At 40.5% G+C, this 21,090-nt stretch overlaps 1 protein-coding gene across 4 annotated transcripts in view; it reads left to right on the plus strand.

The window, feature by feature from the left end:
- Positions 1-21,090, plus strand: part of WDR17 (WD repeat domain 17) — a 100,754-nt gene that overhangs the window by 60,874 nt on the left and 18,790 nt on the right. For all 4 annotated transcript variants that reach the window (XM_045018374.1, XM_045018372.1, XM_045018373.1 and 1 more), the window contains 11 exons: positions 665-747; positions 1,941-2,027; positions 5,185-5,349; positions 7,938-8,140; positions 8,292-8,441; positions 8,535-8,665; positions 10,082-10,207; positions 13,983-14,138; positions 15,292-15,356; positions 16,572-16,704; positions 18,694-18,782. In XM_045018374.1, the coding sequence (XP_044874309.1) occupies positions 665-747; positions 1,941-2,027; positions 5,185-5,349; positions 7,938-8,140; positions 8,292-8,441; positions 8,535-8,665; positions 10,082-10,207; positions 13,983-14,138; positions 15,292-15,356; positions 16,572-16,704; positions 18,694-18,782 (1,388 nt within the window). The remainder of the gene's footprint in view (positions 1-664; positions 748-1,940; positions 2,028-5,184; positions 5,350-7,937; positions 8,141-8,291; positions 8,442-8,534; positions 8,666-10,081; positions 10,208-13,982; positions 14,139-15,291; positions 15,357-16,571; positions 16,705-18,693; positions 18,783-21,090) is intronic.

The following is a 21,090-nucleotide window of genomic DNA, read 5'->3' on the forward strand; positions in this document are numbered from 1 at the left end:
TCTCAATGTGTAGCCCCATGTAGACCGCCTTACAGCAATCTAATCTGGAGGTGACAAAGACATGGATAACTGTGCTAAACTCTGCATCAGAGAGAGAAAAAGGGCTTCTTCTCAGCAGACACAGATGGAAAAATAAAGTTCTTGACCACAGATGCCATTTGGGCATCCAGAAGCAGCCCAAGATCTAAAAACACGCCTAATGTGTTACAAGTTACCTTTCCTCAGTCAGTGGTGTTGATATATATTCCACCAACTTTTCTAGCTGCTTCACACAGCCCACTAACTTTCTCAACCATGTCCAAGTTAAGTACCCAGCAGCCAGCTAACCCTCATCCAAGTTCCTTTAGACACAAAGTGCTCACTCTGCAGTTAAGACTCTCTGATCCTGTAGATGGTTCTGGACCAGGCCTGACCGCAGCATAGTTTGGAGTATCTGGGGGTCACTGGAGTACAATGGCGCTCCAGCCACGCTCCCTTTTTCCTGGTCACATACCCTATATGGCCCAACAAGGCCAGGGCCTCATTATTGTGTAAAAGTGCAGTGTATGTACTGTATTTCGGGAAATGGGGCTGAATCCTACTAGCAAAACCACAGAGAAGTCAGTAATTAAGAGAAAAAGGGGTGAATTATTTCTTATTGATAGGTATTTTGCATTTTTTGAAGCATGGAAAGAATGGAATCTTCTGCATTGCCTGGAGTCATAAAGATTCCAAAAGAATAGCGACCTGCAGTGGCGATGGATTCTGGTGAGTGTCATGTTGAAAAGCAATCTGCTATTTGGGCAGGTGAACTTTGATAGCACCATATATTTAATGTTTAAGATCTTGGCATAAATAACCATTGGATGTGTTCTGCTTATATATATTAATATAAAGTTACATAGCACTACATCAACAGCAGACAACACAGTAGCAACATATGCATATATCATGCCATTTGCTAACAAAAATGCAGTATTGTTTCCTATTAGTGGTATGTACGCTACTGCTTGCATTATGATCAGGCAGCGTAGGTATGGAACTCTAGTTCCCGCTGTGTATACACTCTAGCTGTGGAGAGACAAAAGGAGGTGTGGCCAGGGAGTACATGAGAATGTCCAGGCACAGTGGAACCATTTACTTAATGTTTGTGGCACAGTTGGTTCATGTCACACTTGCCTAGGGAAGTCATGGAAGCTCATTCACTGGAAGTTTTCAAAAAGAGGCTGGATAGCCATCTGTTTTGGATGGTTTGGACACAACAAATCCTGCATGTTGGTAGGGTGTTAGATTAGATGACCCTTGTGCAGGAGTGAAAATAAGGTGGTACGGGCCACCGGTATCAGCCCGTACTGCTGACTTTAAAGCGCTTTAACATCATTGCCCCTTTTGCCACCCCCCAGGCTGCTGATGTGGGGGAGGCAAAAGAAGCAGCTTCCCTGGGCCCGGCAATTTAAAAGGGCCCAGGGCTCTGGCCACAGCAGCAGTGGTCAGAGCCCCGGGCCCTTTAAATTCCCACTGGAGCCCCAGGCAGCACAGGGCCGCCAACATGGATGGCTTGCTGGGGGACGCTAACCTCCCCCAGCCCTACCCCTTCCGCCCAAGGCCCTGCCCCTTCCGGGCCCAAGCCAACCCCCACACTGGTAAGAGTTCAATTTTACTTTCACCCCTGCCGTTGTGGTCCCTTCTAATCCTATGGTTCTGTGATTCTATGCCTCTATGGAAAGGTATACTACCTCTAACCAGCCCTTGTATTTGGGAAACACAAGGACTATAACTGTGGCCTTTGTGGGGGCTGCAAGGATGGAAAGGTTTCTTTTGTTCTTCCTTCATTGTGCACTTCTGCAATCTGACTCCTTATGTTGATTATAGATGCACATAAAATCAGTTTTGACCTGGGTTGTCCTACTGAGTATGTTGGGTGTTTTTTTTTCTTACTACCATATTGTAATTGATTTCAGTATTATTCGAACCATTGATGGCAAAGTTCTTCACAAGTACAAACATCCAGCTGCAGTTTTTGGTTGTGATTGGAGCCAAAACAACAAGTGAGTAATAGTTAATTGAACTAATTAACTAACAACATTTACTATTTAAATGAATGACCATAAAGATAATGCAAAGGTATTTTAAAATGTGATATCAGTGTATTGACCTAGTTTTGTAAAGGCAGAGACTCCTGGGACCATAATGTAAAAGGCCAATTTACTCTTCCTTATTTACAGACATTATTATTTAACATGAGCTGCACTGCCATCCTTGGTATGCAGTTCTGTCTGTAAAAATATCATTAAACATCAATCTGGGCGCTGAGGATCACTTCAAATTCTTTTCCTTATGCAGCATCACCAGTAATACAAAATCTGCAGGCCAAATATTCTGCCCTCATTGAAGGCATGATACAGGTGTGAAGGAAAGTGTTTCACCTGTAGATCTTGTGTTACTGGTGATGATGTATGAGAAGAAAAGAACTCTTCTTCGCTCTGAGTGAATCTGCAGGGCTAGGAGCATGGAAGTCAGTGAGAGACCCAATGCCATATTTATGAGTCATTTTTTAGAGTAGAAATGCACTCTAAGTCTAATTTTGGGTGCAACAGGAGGCAGAGGGGGCAGGGACCAGTGGCTTGGCTTCCAGAAGAGGAGTCTTCCAGGCTGTGAAGGTTTTTTGGAAAAGATCACATTAACCATTTGGTCGTGCTTCATAGGAAAAACTGTATGCTGACATATGGAATCATATGCCACTGAAGTGTACCAGATTTGGCTTCTCCTCCTGGCTGAAAAAAATATTATTTAAAATTTACATCATGTATTTTCATATGCTTCATTTTAAAATAAAACCTTAATTGATGTCCCACTTGTGAGCAAATAATTTAGAAATGGGTCATGTTAGTATCTAACATCCATAAATCAGAACAATTGTACTTCTAGACAGGAGAGTTCCAGTTCTTCAAACTAAGTTAATAAACGTTCAACAGGTTTCCCATTTGAAGTAATCAGAAAGAATGTGAGGAATAAATGGGAAGCCTTGATGGTATGTCTACACAGCAGCTGGAGGGATGCTTCCCAGCACAGGAAGATAGACACATCTGCTTGAACTCGTGCAAGTCTGTCTACTCACACTGGGAAGCACCCTCCCAGTTGCCGCATAGACATATCCTCATTATAGCTAAACTTTAAAAAAGAAAAAAAGAAAAAAAAAAAGATGCACTGTGTCAGTGATACAACTGACTTGCAGAGACATCAATGATTATATTTAATTTAGCAACACTGATACTAAATATATATATATATATATATATTCCATGAGAATAATTACAAAAAGTTAGAGCAATTGTAATGTGTAAATTCAAGAATGGTGTAAATTGGTTACAAAAGGAACAAAGAGCACAAAATCTGCATAGTCTTTCCTGAGTGCATACAACTAAAAAAAATCTATTTGGAAAACCAAGACTGTATATTTTTTACAAAAATATAGACTTTGAACAAGTGTTTCCATAAATATTGGTCAAAATTTTAATATTTGACTTTGTGGAAATAATTTTTCTAATATTTGTGAGAAGCTGCATAGATAGGAAGCAGAGTGGCCTCTTCCCCATAGAAACTTCAGTGTGGATAATTTGGCTGTGGCTTCTCCCCAGTTCCTTATAGCTTGTTGTGATGGTGGTCCAGCTTGTCTAATTCTTTCTGGCCCCTTCATGTGGCAATAGCAAGCCACTTAATTTCCTTTTCTCCCTATGGTCCATTCATGTCAAACTCCTCAGTTCTGTTCCTCTCTACCATAGGACAGACCCCACCTTACACAAAGAGATGATTTTAAAAGCCCTGGAAGACTGTGGTTTTAAAAGGTGTCTATAGTCTGTGGTGAGGATAATTTTCTCCCTCCTAGTCTTTGCTATCTGTATTTTAATATGATAAAAAATATTTGCTTACAAAAGGCAAACACAAATATCATCATGTAGGCTAACTTATTTTAACTCGTAATATAAGAAAAAGGTAATTTAGAATGTGATCTTTAAACTTTCCAGAAAGCACTTCATTTTTTTCAAAATAAGAACACTAAACAACTTAAAGAAAAAGTAATCATTTGCAGAACAGTTAATTGCCAGAATATCTGTAGGAAATGGAGATAACAGTTTAATTCCTTTTTTAAAAAGGAGTGGACTGAAATTTCTATACATCTGCTGAATCAAATGTATATGTTCTCTCTGCAGTGCTTTCTCATACTATGCTGATGATAGCATCTTATTAACAATATACAATAGCAAAAATAATATCTGATCTGCTGTGTTTGTGAGGTTATGAGGTTGACTTACATTGTAATGTTGAATTTTTAATACTCATCCTGCAGCAAGAGCTGAAATGGAGTGCACAATGGGAGAGAGAAAACTGCAGGGGAGTTTGGCAGGTGCAAGTGAGATTGAATCGTAGCTACTGGATGTAGTTGGAAAGGGAAGGTTCAGGGGTTCAGCAATTGGGAGGTCAGATTGGGTGCAGTGAAATAATGGGAGAACTGCACACAGCTGGATAACTTTTCATTAGGGAAATGGTTAAAAATAAAATACATAGTGATGGATATGTGACTTTATCACTTATTTTTCTGCCACTATTTGACTTTCATTTCAAATACCATTTCCATTTATTCATTTTTTTAAATTGTAGAATTATATACATAGCCTAATCCTGAGCACAACACATACAGACAGTGTTATTATTTAAAACCTTGTTCCGTAAATATGGCAACCAGGCTTTAAGGAATAGCAGAGAAAAGAACAACAGGAAACAGATCTGTCATGTTATTTATTTATTTTGCAAAGTTTTGCTTCGGGCAGAGTTAGCGATAGGTGCAAAAAAGTATTCTGTTGTTACTGTGTACTCAATAGGAATTCTCAATAGGAATACTGTGTACTCCCTGTCTCAATTGGAAAATAATGGGCTAGATTCTGGTGTAAATTTTGTAGCTCCATTGAAATTCATAGAGCTCTGTCTATTTACACTAGCTGAGGGTCTAACCCACTGTTTGTAGTTGTGTATCGTATATTGAAGCATAATTTCAACTGTTAGAGATAAAATGAAAAAAAGCAAATACAAGTCAGATTTTCTGAGGTATACATTAAAATGTGTGCTACATTTGTATTTTTTAGAATTAAAAAAAATATATTTCTACAGACTCCAGTGGCTGATGATTGTACTGTTGTCATTTTGCAGAGATATGATAGCCACTGGATGTGAAGATAAAAATGTTCGTGTTTATTACCTAGCAACAAGTTCTGATCAGCCACTGAAGGTTTTTACGGGGCATACCGCAAAAGTGTTTCATGTAAGGTGGTCTCCTCTGAGAGAAGGAATCCTCTGCAGTGGTTCTGATGATGGGTGTGTATTCTTAGATTCTGTGAGAGACTTAAGGTCTCATGTTGCACTGGTGCTGGCACCATAAAAAAATCCCCAACATTACTATCATTGTGTATATGAATAACATTTAAGGTCCAAACTGTAGCCCTGCCTCCTCCACAATGCAGATCCTGGCTTGGCTCCATGCCTGCAGAGCAGTGCTAGTGATCTGAGGAAGCCATGTATCAGAGGGGTAGCCGTGTTAGTCTGGTTCTGTAGAAACAGCAAAGAATCCTGTGGCACCTTATAGACTAACAGACGTTTTGCAGCATGAGCTTTCGTGGGTGAATACCCACTTCTTCGGATGCAAGAGGAAGCCATGTGACAGATACATGACTACAACACTCTATACCCTACCCAGATAATGGAGTCAGTGACTGCCACTTACCACTTAGGGATTATATTGGGATGATACTACATAATCACATTGCATCCAAGACCCTGTGAGTGGAGGGAATAAGGTTCCCTTGTGTGGCTATCTAGAGTGTGATAGACTGAATATCATCTGTGGAGATCTTTGAAGGGCCCACACCACCCCTTCAGTGGCATTACTGATGGCAGCTGTGAATAAGAAAAGGGTCAGAATCCATGGGGGTAATGAAACTTCTCCACAAGGTAATCAGGAGAGAACCACCACCTCTTTTGTGATTCCCAGTCACTTTCCAACAGGTATCCAAAATATTTTTGGGAGGGGTTATAAAATCAGAGGATCAGAGCCTGTCCCTGTCTCTCCTCAACAGCAGGTCTGTGTAGATTACTATAGCTCTAAGATGGCAGTGGGGAGGCCTTGGCCTCTGGGAGGAGGGAGGACATGTGGGGAGCTCCTGGATAGAGCCCTGCAAATCTGTGGATATCCGCGGACCATGTTTGTGGATTGGATGCAGATACAAATTTTCTATCCATGCAGGACTCTATTCATTGGTATGATGATGCATTAAAAAAACACTTAATTTTGAGAGCTTGTGTTGCATTTGCAAGGCTGACAGAAAAAAAATATTTTTACTTGTAAATTGCAAACTTTTTATTAATTCAGTGAGAGACAATAAATATGGAACTCTAAGATATCATGAATACACGAAAGATTGTGAGGCACTTAGACTATGGTAATGAGGGTCATATAAGTACCTAGGATAATACGTAGTCATTTTCAGAGTAAAATCACACTCTAAAGTCATGAGTGAAATTATGTAACTATGTCAAATGCTCCCCTAAACAGGTGGATGTATACATTGCATAAGATTTCTGAGAGGAGGCTGTGTATGGGTGGTCACTAATTGCCTTTGGGCCATTTCTGATTCATGAGCTACATGCATATACAAAGTACACCCTCTGACTGTCAGTTCTGCTTTGTGATACAGGGTTTGTAGAACCTTTCCTCTGCAGGTTTGGGGAAGCAAAAATAGGGCTGCTATACCTGCCCTGCACGTTCACTGGCATGAGTGGGCTTTGCTAGTGTTCAAGTAGATACGTTGCCTGTCAGACTTTAATCTTTTGTAAAAATAGAAATACGATGTTCATTTCAAGAAACTATTTGATTTAAAAAAACAAAACAAAAAACCCTCTATGCTTGGGGTTGACTGATTAGATTTAGCCAGTGTTTAGAACTATTGTACATGAAAGGACATTTAGAAAATTAATTTGGTTATTCTTAAACAGAAAATATAGCAATGATACAGGCATGAATCACTCCCTCCCACCCCCATAGCTGTTTGTGGGGTTCCACAGTTCCAGAAAACCCTGCAGAAACCATTGCTACCACATGGGAAATAACAAATAACAACCCCAAACTGGGGCTGGGAATGGAGCTGTGGCTCCAGGGAAGCAGGGGGCATCAGAAGGGGTAAGGAGGCCAAGGCTGGGGCCACAACTTGGGGCAGGTCTGGGGCCAGGATGGGAACGGAGCCTAGCTAGCAGCCGAGGCTAGGGTGGTGGTGGGGCTAGGGCTGGGGCCTGTGGCTGGGAGGGGAGCCATGGCCAGGCCGTGGTGCAGGTCAGCTGCTGTGGCCAGGTGCAGGGCTGGGGCTGGGCACGGGGCCAGGAGCGGGGCCGGGAGCCAGGGCCGTAGGTGGGGCCAGGGCCAGGAACGGATCTGGGGGTGGAGCGAGGCTGGTTGGCGCTCCCTCCCCACTCCCTGTTGAGGGCTGGCCCGGGCCCTGCCACACACCCTCCCCGGAATGTTCTTCTTCCCCTAGGGGGGTGCTCCCCACAGTTTGGGGATCTCTGCTCTAGCAGTTATTTTGTGGAAGTTCGATACCTGTGTTACACAGGAGGCCAGACTAGATTATCACAATGATCCCTTCTGGCTTCGGAATCTTTTAATCTATGAATTTCAGTTATATTTTTGCTGTCATGGTGTATTTGAATTGAACTGATGGGTCTCTTTATTTTAGTGTTCTTTTAACAAATTGTATAGGGTGCCCAAAACGTTGGATAAAAGCTCTTGTATTACAGTGTGTGTAAATCTAGATAAGTAAATATTCCATGTGAAGTGTGAACTTTAGAATTTTGCTGAAGGTGTGATCATGTTTTGGTATATTGATGGATATATGCTTTTTGTGTCTTGTTTTCAGCACTGTTCGAATATGGGATTACACACAAGATGCTTGTATAAATGTTCTTAGTGGACATACAGCACCAGTACGGGGACTAATGTGGAATACTGAAATCCCTTACCTATTAATATCAGGCAGCTGGGACTATACAATTCGGGTGTGGGACACAAGAGATGGAACCTGTCTAGACACAGTTTATGATCATGGTGCAGATGTATATGGTAATATAGTTTTAAATGTTAATGTTTCCATTCTTATTTTGCTAAAATGTATTTATGTGATACCTTAAAAGTCCATAATATATTTTCCTTAAAACTAATTAGCAGATAAATGTTATTGTCTGAATAATGTTTTAAATGGTCTCTCCATTAGGATTAACATGTCATCCTAGTCGTCCATTCACTATGGCCTCTTGTTCTCGTGACTCCACTGTGAGACTTTGGTCTTTAACACCTCTGATAAACCCTCTCCAAATAAATATCCTGGCAGACAGATCTTGGGATGAGATCATTGGCAATACTGGTAGGTAAATTATACATACTGTTGTTTTCATTTGCTTTGAGTTAGATTACCTTTAATAAAATGTTTGTATACATAAACATTTGTGTTGATTAGATCGTGCTGTGGAACCAGGTGCTCCTCCCTTGCTATGCGGTAAAGTATCCAGGGATATTAAACAGGAGGTGGACAAGCTGATTGGTAATCCTCGAGGGAAAAAACTAAGGTGGTTTTCAGAATGTTTGTCAGTAAGTATTCCACAATCATCAACATGTTGCGTGTGCATGTATTCCTTAAATTAAATCGCAAAGGAAAGTTTCTTCTTTCTTCTCCCCTCCCCTGTGTACTATTTCCTTCAAAATAGGCTCAGAACATGCACGAAGGACTTCTGCTTAGTGATATTTTATAGATGGAAAAATGTCTCTCCTAGAGCTGGTTGAAAATATGGTGTAATCAGAATCAGAATTTTCTGCTGCAATAGATAAATTTCAGCAGAATTTTCCATTGAGAAAATCAACAAAATTCCTTTTGTTTGTCCACCCAAAATTAAACATTTTGTTTCAGTTTGTCAAAGTGAAGTGTTTCATGTTGGATTGAGTCTGCATTAAGCTCTGTGGTTGTCTGAGCTGCTGCAGGGCTTCAGGGCAGTTGTAGTTCCGGGTCAGTCAAGCCCCCTTTCTCACCTACTGGCCCCATTTGTTTCAGACAAAAACATAGAAACAAAAAATTCTGAATCAGAATGTTATGGAATATTTGTTCTGCAAAAAGTATAAATATTTTGATGATTAGTTTTGATTCGGGATGAAAACAAATGTCAAAATACCAGAATTTCTTGTGTGTCAGAAAGTCTCTGGAATTTTTTTAATCAGCTCTAGTCACTACTATTAAAGTCTGATTAAACTTGAAGTCCTATTCCTAAACTTTTCAGGACTAGAATTGGGACCCAGTGCTTGATCCCAGTTCAGAATGTATCAGGCATTAAAAGTTATGACACTTTTATTTCTAAGAAGGCTTTTCAGGTCACTTTAATGGTGTTTTTATATGTTTTAGTTTAATCTCTCTCTAAGCCCTAGACTCATGGTAACCTAGGTACCTGGCTTTACAGGTGGAGGGATACAAGAATTAGACCCACTAAAACTTCTAAATCTTCACTAAAACATTCCCAAAATAGTCTTTCTATAACACATAGAGTAAATTAATGGTGGTGTGGTGATGAACAAAGGTTTTATCAGCGTTCATTTAGGATTATGCAGATCATTTGTTAGTTTGCCACATATGAGTAATGCAACCACTTCTAACTGATGACAGTAAAACCTCCATATGACACCATCATGTGTTCTTTATTTATGACATCTCTGCTATTTTTTCACATGCTTCTTCAGTTTTATACAGATATCCTCTCCATACATGTGGTATGTGTGTGCTATGTATGTGTATAAGTATGTTGTGCTTTGTGGCTATATAACTGATACAGGTCTCATCTTGCACTAACTGCACTAATAGTTCTTACTCAAAAGACTGTAGTATGTGTCTGACCTGATATACTCTGAAAATATTTGCCTTTGAATTGACTAATACATTCATACCATATCCTTTGCAGGTTTCATTTTAATATCTCTTGCACATTATTGTAATCTCTTTCTTTTTTTTTAAAATTATTTCAGCCTCCAGGAGGCAGTAAAAATTTATGGGACCTCGTTGCTGTAATAAAAGGACAAGACGATAGCTTGCTTCCCCAAAACTACTGCAAAGGAATTATGCATATGAAACATCTGGTTAGATTTAGAATGGTAAGTGAAGTATGCAGACTATGTGAAACTTGTTCATCAATAGTTTTATTTTTTAGTTATAAAAATATGAAAATCCACTGCTTTACAAAGCTGAACACTTAGAATGAAAAGGAGTCACATTTTAGAAAAAAGGCAGACATATTTCTTCTTTTTGCAAAAGATCAGGTGTGAGGATAGAGCTCATGGACAAAAGTGAAACATGGATTATTGACAGAGGCACTGGATCACATCTCTAGTATGCAGGGCCGGCTCCAGCTTTTTTGCCGCCCCAAGCGGCAAAGAAAAAAAAAAAAGATAAAGCCGTGATCGGTGGCACTTCAGCGGCAGCTCTGCTGCGCTGCTTCATTCTTCAGGGGCAATTTGGCAGCGGCTCCTTCCCTCAGAGAGGGACTGTGGGACCCACCGCCGAATTGCCACCGAAGACCTAGACGTGCGCCCCTTTCCATTGGCCACCCCGAGCACCTGCTTCCTGCGCTGGTGCCTGGAGCCGGCCCTGCTAGTCTAGCTCTTCTTTCCTTGTGGAGTCTCATGGGGCACTGCCCTCCAGCATACCAATTCATGGCCCTGCAGATGTTTTGCATGCAGCACCCCTTTGTGTTCTTTCAATCAGTTACCCAGACTAGATTAATTCAAAACATATACCCCCTTCATGGGGTCTGATTTACTAAGTCTTTCTAGAAAGTGTAACTCACTTTTGATAGTCATCTCACTTCACCCCATGCTCAGTCTGTATAAGAGTCGTGGTCAACTCCCTGCCCCTGTTCAGGAGACCTCTTAGGCCCCCTTCCTGGAGCTGGGATAGGACCTCACATCATTGCTCTCTCAAAATAGAAGTCCCCAGCTTTCCTTCTGGGACAGGTCAATGAAACAGTCACCCTGTTTCTCCTTAAGCCAGGAACCGCACCCCTCCTCCTGGACCTAGGTAATTCAGATAATTATTACTTCTCTCCTTAAGATAGGAGTCTCCAGTTCTCCTCTGGAGCGGGGTTGTAATTTAGCCAACCATAGGCATTCTCCTTTAGCTGGCCCCTTTTCCCCAGTTAACTCTCAGGCTCAGAGGGTTCGGCAGCCAGACTTCTTCTGCTAGTGTCTGCTCTGCAATGACAGAGGAGGCAGTATTTAAGCTGGTCCATTTCCCTCACTTCATCCCCAGTTGATTGAGTGAGAGGGGAGCCTTGCCTTTCCCTCTCTGCAAGGCTCCTGGCCAGTGCCCATAAAGACACAGTGATTGGATTGCCCTGAAAACACCAATTATTCCCAGGACCGCTTCCTCTCTTTCGCTATCTCTTAGGTCCTTTTATATACATCTGACTTTCAGAATTTTGAAGAGCCATGTTACATGATGGGGATGGGCTGACCCCTAGGTACCTTATTCTTTAGGGGCAGACTACCCTGTCACAAGGATGTATTGCAGTGCCTTTGGTCCTTATCTTTAAGACCTTTCACAGGGTTCTGGTTAGGTTAGGTTAGGTTAGGTTCTTGTATCTTATCACATTATCTCTCACTCTTGGCTCTATCAATGATGCATGGCCCATTTGTCCACTTCTCCCACAACCAACCACACACTTCCTTTCATGCTGTACTTATGCATGGAACAACCTTCTCCTTTCCCACCCACCCCAAAGGCAGGCTGTAAATCTGCTACTCTGATTTCCTTCACATCCCTCTGAGGATCCAGTTCTACCATGATGCCTAAGGGAAACTGCCAGCAGGGGTGTCCAATTGTTTGTTAAATACACTTACTGTGTCTTGATTATATGTGTAATTTCTTTAGGGCAGGAACCATCTTTTATTCTGTTTGTGCAGCACCTAGCACAATGGGACCCTTGCCATGACTGAGGCATCTAGTTGCTACTGCTACTGTAATACAAATAATACTAATTTCTCCCATCCTCCTTTTGCCTTTTGTAAAAAGTTATTATTTCTGTCTTGTCCTGGACTCCACCTGTCTCTCTTCTCACACATTAATAGGAACACCAAGAGTAAATGAGAGCAAAGGTTTGAACACACAGCTACTCTGTTGATTTAGTTGCTAGGCAAGGAGAACAGATGATAAACATTTTACTTGCGGTTCTCTGTACTGTTCTGCCCTGTATTAGAGGCATCCCTTATGTTGAGTGGTAAAATGCTAGATTATGATCTGTTAAAAACAGAGTGAGCGTTTCAAAACAATGGAAAAATGAAAACATTCTAGCAGCCTGTGCTGTGGAGTCAGACTACTAACTCTTATTATTATGCACTTTGATGTTCAGTGTGTCAGATCACTTGATTATGTAAGCATGATGTTTATAATTCAGCACACATCTTACTCTGATAATATGTTACTGAAAAAGCAAAAGCAAACAGAAAATCTCTTTGTCTTCATAATATCCCTCAGGATCAAACTTCCATAATTACATTTGAATTAGGCACATTCAAATCACAGCTGTAGAAAAAAAGACAAAAAAATGAGAGTAGGGCTTGAAACCTCCACTGACATGGCATGTAGTAAGTTTTTCTGGGCAAATGCCAACAAATTCTGAAAAACTCTCAACTTTTCCCTACAGACTTAAAAAAATCCAGCCCTTATAGTTGTGTAGATACACTCAGTTCACATTTTCAAGGTTAACTCATCCCCAGTATTGGTCTCCTAAGTCTGCAGACAGACTATGCTGTCTGCTCTTTGGTGTCCTTAAACTACTGCAGACTAAAAACTGGGTAGAGTGTTGTCACTTTTTTCACTGCTGCTATTTGAGACTATTGTAGGGAGCAATGAAACAGGCAAGAGTTAGGTCAGTTTTATTCTGTTGCTTCTTGAGAAAACTGTAAGCACCAATAGATGCGGGCAATGGAACTGTTCTCTGGAAGGGTCTCTTTCAGGTCATTAATCAGTGTTAGATAACATAGGGCCAAGAACTTATCCCTGCATTATCCACTTCTGTAAAGATCTGATTCAATCTCCATCTTCAGTAGTTGGTGTTGTGAAGTCATGAATGCAAAAATTGTTGCACGTGCAGCTATGACTGGGTGATAGTTGAGATAAAATGAGAGCCCTTGACATGGGAGGAGGGCTAGAAAAGTTCACTTTTGCCTTATTTCTCTTAATTAGTGAAGACAAAATGTGATTTTTGTATTTTAACTCTATATAAATTTCTCTTGTATACAATTAGCACATGGGAAAATTCCTCTTCTCCTTTTAATAGTCATAACTGAAATCTTTACATCCATTATGGTTAAAAATATAAATAGTCATGGAGGGAATGGGACATGGCAGGTTAGGAGGATTCAAGGGCAGAAACCAAACCCACCTACCATAATCCTACCCTCACTTAGATTCAACTCTATACTCCCATCAGAACTAAGGGCCTTAGTTACCATCACCCCCGCCCCTCTGTGTGTGTTTTCACAAAATGTGTATTTAATGAGTTTTCAAAATATACAAGGTAATGATTTTTATGGGGTGGCATATGGATATGTATAAGATATCAATAAGTGTCTAAGAATGGAATGGAATGAAATGAAAATATATATCATCCAAAAAAATATGAATCAGGATAATGGAATGAAAAAAATATATGAATACAACTAATTAGCCCTAATGCAATGGGTGTAGCAATGTAATAGTTCAACGTAATCTCTTCAGTGTTTAAGGTCTTTAGTGAAAAAGCTGTTATTTATCTTCTCAAATGGCACTTTTAATATTATCATTAAAATATTTGATTTTAATACTTACTTGTCTTAGCAATAATTGTATTAATCAGAAAAAAATAAGTATAGTGCTTTTTTTCTTTACCAGTCCAAAGCCCAAGAACTAACAACAGTAAAAATGTCCAAATTTGGAGGAGGTATTGGTGCACCTAGCAAGGAGGAAAGGCTAAAGGAAGCAGCGGAAATACATTTAAGATTAGGACAAATTCAGAGATACTGTGAACTTATGGTGGAGCTTGGCGAGGTAAAGTACTAAACCAACTAATGAAGAACTAGGTACAGTAGAAAAATCTAATAAACACTACCTCTGCATGAGAGAAAACAAAAGAGTTATAAATCTAGCAAAGAGTGATCTTCCTGCAATTTTGATGTTTTTAACCTCTACAGTGAAACGTAGCTTAAGGAAGCACCCAAATGGTTAACAAAATGGGTTGCTCAGAACAGATTACTTTTAACTGAAGTACAAACAAAAATGAATTGACAAGTAAAATGGCATATTTTATATCTCTTAAGGGAGGGAAATGTTTTTGTGTCATAGCATCAGTGAAGATTAAAACCTAAACCCTGGTTATTTGTTCTCTGTTAAAATACTGTTGCTCTATGTAAGGTTGGCAATTCATGATAGCATTTCAGGTATGCTTTACCTATTGTGTCATTATTGCACTTAATGAAACACTCACCTAGTTTCAGTAACTAGTAAGAAATGCATCTGCTTAAAACAAAGCTAATTGTGTGTGTTTGTGTGTATTCCAATGCTGATCTTGCTAAGAAAGCTCTGCAAACAATAAAGAGAAAATTGGATAAATAAATAAAATAACAGAACATTTACTGTGGAGAAATAAATAAATTATAAAAACAGTAGTATGTTTGCATTTCAGCATTATGGTGATGGGTGCAATAATAGATTTTTTTAAAATAACTCCTAAAACAATCTTATTGAGGAGTAATGTACACAACACCCCATAAATTGTGACTCTATTTATGGTCCACAAGACTGACACAAAATTTAAAGTGTGTTTATGTTCTGAAAAAGTGACTCTGTAAATCTGGCCCCAAGAGATGGCAAACACGAAACCGAACATGACATTTTTAACAAGGGTATTTAGGTTCTAACGAAGCACATAGGTACCTAACTGGATTTACAAAAGCCCTAACTCACTTAGGTGGGATTTGAAGAAGTGCCTATCTGTTTATTTAGGAACGTACCTCAATATCTTTTTAAATCTGGGCATTAGTTACTCCAGAACGAATGTATCCAATTTACAAATAAAAAGTAACACAGAATTTTTTGTTCTTTTTTTACATCACAACAATTTTATTTTTAATGGGAAAGACACGTAATTGATTGAAACTATTTCTAAACATAAAATGTTCATGTACAACATGTTGTGTTTCAGTGGGACAAAGCACTCTCAGTTGCACCAGGTGTTTCTATGAAATACTGGAAGAAGCTAATGCAAAGGTAATTGCTCAATTGTAACTTATAATATGCATAAAATAAAGGACCAAGACAAATATAAATCATCAGTACTAGTAAAGTAAACTGCATCTGGCATCCTTTTCAACATTCCAGTGATGTTGCTTTTATTGTTCATTAAAACTTGTGATGGAATGAGTGAGGATTTCAATAGGGATTCCATATATATATAAAATGTGGAACATTTTAAAACAGGGGTCGGCAACCTCTGGCACGTGGCTCGCCAGGGTAAGCACCCTAGCAGGCCAGGCAAGTTTGTTTACCTGCCGCGTCAGGAAGGTTCGTCAGACCGCGGCTCCCACTGGCCGTGATTCGCCGTCCCAGGCCAAAGCAGCACGGGCGAGGGATATGCTGGCCGCGGCTGCCAGAGGTTGCCGACCCCTGTTTTAAAACTATATTATTCAGTAAGTTTAAGGGTTGGGGGAAAATCTGTGATGAGGCTTGAAATCTTTTAATGTCGTGTCTTCGTGGGAGAATCTTGTATAGCTTGTAAGGAGATGTCTGTACAGCCTGGGGCAGTGAGAGGCTGAACCTGGGTTGACAGACTTGGATTCGTGCTACCAGGGGCGAGTCCAGGCACCAGTGTGCCAAGTGCGTGCCTGAGGCAGCAAGCCGTGGGAGGGCGGCCTGCCGGTCGCCATGAGGGCGGCAGTCAGGCTGCCTTCAGCGGCTTGCCTGCAGGAGGTCCGCCAGTCCCATGGCTTCACTGGCAATTCGGCGGCGGGGACACCGAAGGGGCGGGACCAGTGGACCTCCCACAGGCATGCTGCCGAATCCGCGTTAGCAGCGGACCTCCCACAGGCAAGCCACTGAAAGCCGCCTGCCTGCCGTGCTTGGGGTGGCAAAATACATAGAGCCGCTCCTGAATGCTACCATGCTAAAAATAGCTGTGTAGATATAGCAGTTTGGGTTGGATCTCTGCTTCTGAAGCCTAGAGCGGGGGAGGGGAGGTGCTTCACAGCCTGAGCTCCAGCCCTAGCCACAACTTCAAAGTGCTGTCTACACAGCTATTTTTAGGTATGATCCCAAAGCTGTCAACCAGGCTCACTGCCTTGGGCTGTATAGATACACCCAATGTCTCTTGGAGTCTGGCAAGGCAGATGGTTTTAATGATCTTTCTACTGCTAGATGTACCACCGGGGTGCTATAAATATATCTAATACCAAATAAAACTGCCAGGTCATTTTTAATTTCATCTAGGAGAGCTGACCAGTTAATTCAGGAGGAAAATGATGATGTTATCCCATACTGCATAGCTACTGGTGATGTGGAGAAACTAGTCACTTTTTTTACTTCAAGAGGCCAACTTAAAGAGGCTCTGCTTGTTGCACAGGTATTATTGCTGACACAGATATTGGTCCATATTTAGCATGAGCTAATGCAGCATTTCTCAAACTGGGGGTTCCAACCCAGAAAGGGGTCACAAGCTATTTTAGGGGTCACGAGATAAAACAAATATTGTCGGGAGGAGAGCAAACTGGAGGAGGAGAGGGGTACAGCAGTCACCACTCTGCAACCACCCAGCTCTGAAGACAGCACCACTGCCAGCAACAGCACAGAAGTAAGGATGGCAATATCACGAGTATGCTCTTATGAGTATGTACAGTAATTTGCTATCACTTTGGTGGGGAGGGGGGAGAGGGTGTCATCCCAGCTTGAAGTATTTTCAAAGGCGGGTCCAGCAAAAAAAGTTTGAGAACCCCTGAGCTATTGAGTAAATACTTTTGGAGAGGGGGGTAAATTTAGTTAGTCATTGCTGACCTTTCAGCATTAAATCTGAGATTGTGCGTATATTTAATAGGTCAGACACGTGCACTTCTGTTAAATGGCCAAAAATCCCAATCTCACGTGTCACTCAAGTATTCAGCTGGCCAACTCAGACTTGGAAACAATGAAAGGGGTCTCATATTTATACATGGAAGATTTTGTACATGGAAGTCATTGTACATGAGATTTTATACATGGAAGTCATTGACAAAACTGCCATTGATTTTAATGAGTATAGGATTGGGCCCCTGTTACGATAATTCTGCACTGTTCTAATTGCTGTCCTATCTTTCAGAGGATCTTCACAACAAATCGTGTGATTAATGTAAATACAAAAAAAAAAAGGCAGGATAGCAAATGTGATCAATGAAACTATGCAGCAAAGTGCTAAAAATGTGCTCCTAAAGTTCAGAATATTGCAGAAAATATACTGTTTTAAATATCTGACTTTGTTAATGTGTTCAGTGTGACTAATAGGCCAACTTTGAAAATATTTGTTGCCCATTTTTGCCTTCTTTGTGCCACCCCAAATTTGTATTTGAGCTCATGGTGCAGAAGGGATGTAGTATTGTGTCTGTAAAATGGTGTTTAGAGGACAGAATGTTTTGCCTATTTTTTCCGCTGAATGTCAACTCTCTCTTGCTTTATTCATTGCAAGTGGTATCCATTGATTTTAAAGAGCTTACATGCATAAATAAGTAAGTAAGATTGCCCTAAGGCTTTATCTTGGGCCTGACTACCCTAGAATGCTTTTGTGGTCTTATCTTAAATCATTGTGAATTTTTGATGCATGTTTTGTTTTGTTTTTTAAAGTCCCATGTTCACATTGCTTTTGTTCAATAGTTATATTCTGCTGAGGAAAAAGCTTAGATGTATACTTATGCACAGCCCAATTATTTTCCTTGAACCTTAAAGCGATACAGCTAGGATTGTTGTTTAGCTCTGGGAAACATCACCATGAAGCTTTTGCTGTAGTTCATAGCATTGTTGGCCTTTCTTGTTTTGAGGGCTTACAATTGTAAGCAATAAAACCACTAAAGGCAATATTGAGCATTTTGACTCAGCCCTGACTGTGTAGTTGCATATAGCTGCATTGCCCCAGGTGAAGTCCAGGAAGGAATTGTCACTGAGTCCTGGGCTGCTCCTGTCTTACTCCAGGTGGGAAGTAACTTTCTGCAGCCCTGAATTTTCACAGGCATCCACCTCTGCTGGCAGGCGTATTGAAGAGCAGAGCCATGGCTCTGCTTATTCTTCATTCTTTTCCTGTCCATTTGCTTCTAGAAAAGGGAGCATCCATCATATTTACTTGGGCCTGAAATGTGGGAAGACCTCCTGCAACTGCAGTAGGGATGTGGGGTGGGGTGGTGGGTGGGGTGTCTTTTTTCCTCTTACTCTCCTGCGTGGCTAAGAAGGTCCTGGGAACAGAGTTGCTGTAAACTAGTTTATTAGTTAGAATGTTTCCTTTACTGCCCTCAGATTTCAAAAGGGATTCTGTGTTAAATTGTCTGGTTGAAAAAGTATTTTATGCTTGATGGATTAATTTGTTGGTTTCTAGGCAGCTTGTGAGGGAAATATGCAAATCTTACAGCTTTCAGCCTCAAATGGATCTTCAAATCCTGATGGAAATTTGGAAGATTACAATGAGTGAGTCTACAGAGAAGTCACTTCTTAAGTTTTTCCATAATTTTTTTAGTTCAGAGTATAAAACACTCAAGGACAATAACTGCACTGGAAGTCTTGGTATTTGGATTTGACACCAGTAGTGTAGAGTCTAGGAAACAGACATTTGTAGTCCTCCATACTTAGTTAATGCAGAGTCTGCTAATAATTAACTGCTACTGCATTAACAGATCCCATCAGTGAATGTCCACTCCTGGCTTCAAATGGATTTTTCCAGATAAATTAGGCTTGAAATGCTTGTTATGACTACATTTTAGAGTTATTTAATACCAACAGAACTTCCTTAATTTTCATGACATTTAAAACTTTACTAAAATATGTTTTAATAAGTATCATCAGGTTAATTATTTCTATATTTCACATCCCTCCTCCCCCCGCTCCCGAAGGCAACACTGCATTTCACCAAAGAGGAATATGCCACATAGTGGACACTAATGGCCAAATTTTCAAATAATGACAGCTGACATGCTGTCGCAGGGTCCACTCACTGCAGCTGGTGCCTGCTCCTAGCCACTGTGGAGAATCAGCTCTTCCAGGTTCAAGGCCCCCTTCTGCTGCTCGCTGCATGCCCTACTGCTACTCTCTCTCATGTGTGGGTGTGCTCGACCAAACTCCCCGCTCCCAAGGAGTTAACTGTGCACTACCCTCAATAGTCTCAAACAACCTCCATTCACCCAGGGAGTGACTACAGACCACTTCCCTGCAACTCCTCTCTGTTATCAGCTCCCTGGCTTTATAGAAGCCCTACCTGTTCCTATACAGGGATAGCTCAGTGGTTTGAGCACTGGCCTGCTAAACCCAGGGTTGTGAGTTCAATCCTTGAGGGGGCCACTTAGGAATCTGGAGTAAAAAAAAAAAAATTGGTCCTGCTAGTGTAGGCAGGGGGCTGGACTCGATGACCTTTCAAGGTCCCTTCCAGTTCTAGGAGATTGGTATATCTCCAATTATTACTTTTACTATTACTATTACTTCCCCTAATTAGGGTTTTCCTTTTAGCCTTAATTCTCCCAGTCTGCCACCTAATAGATTTATTGGTCTATCTGGCCTCCATTAACCCCTACAGGGAGAGTGTGGGGTGGACTCCCCATCAAACATGCCCACAATAAAACCCATGAATGTACCCATGTTTGCACCTATATTGAAAAACATTAATCGTGTAATGCATGCACAGCTGGGGATGTGCAAGTACAAGCACAAGTATCTGTTTGCTTGTGCAGTTATATGATTTTCGTAGTCAGGTTTTTGAGCAAGCAGATGGATGTTCAGGTAAATTTGGCATGTACACAGTGAGTGACCTTTGAAAAGTGTAGTGCTGTTGCTCCAATTCTGCGGACAAATGTACAGCTATGTATTGATGTGCACATAGTAAAATCAGCATCCTGTAAATGCGCAGGTGCTTATTAGTAGTAGTACTTAGTATTTGTTAGGGTTCTCAAGCGATTAAAAAATTAATTGTGATTAATCACATTATTAAAAATATTAATCGTGATTAATCACACTGTTAATAACAGAATACCATTTATTTAAATTTTTTGGATGTTTTCTACATTTTCAAATATATTGATTTCAATTACAACACAGTACGAAGTGCACAGTGCTCACTTTATATTTATTTTTGGTTACAAGTATTTGCACTGTAAAATGATAAACAAAAGAAATAGTATTTTTCAATTCACTTCATACAAGTACTGTAGTACAATCTCTTAATGGTGAAAGTGCAACTTACAAATGTATATATTTTTGTTACATAACTGCACTCAAAACCAAAACAATGTAAAACTTTGGAGCCTACAAGTCCACTCAGTCCTACTTCTACTTTCAATTGGTATTCTATTGTTTAATAGTGCGATTAAAGCTGCGATTAATTTTTTTGAGTTAATCGCATGAGTTAACTGCGATTCATTGACAGCCCTAGTGTTTGTATAACTTGAGGAGCACTAGTCATGGACCAGAACCATGCTAGGTTCTGTACAAGCACAGAACAAAAAGATGGTCTCCGCCCCAAGGGGTTTACAATAACATGGAAATATACATTTGTGTTTCTAGTCCTTCACTTTGATGCAGTCAAAATCCAGGATCCAAAAAATAGTTTGGTCAGATTATGTTGCTGAAGTCTAGTGCTGTTGATAAGATGAATAATCATAATAGAGTGGGTCAGTAACTTCTCTGGTTGAGTTGTTAGTCTGCTCAATCACATTGGGTTCCCTTACTTATAAAGATTGCAGGTGCTTTCGTTATTAACTTTAGAAGTGTTCTTGCAGATTTCCTGTTT

The sequence above is a fragment of the Mauremys mutica genome, chromosome 5, assembly GCF_020497125.1.
Source record: "Mauremys mutica isolate MM-2020 ecotype Southern chromosome 5, ASM2049712v1, whole genome shotgun sequence".
In the NCBI taxonomy this organism is placed as follows: domain Eukaryota; kingdom Metazoa; phylum Chordata; order Testudines; family Geoemydidae; genus Mauremys; species Mauremys mutica.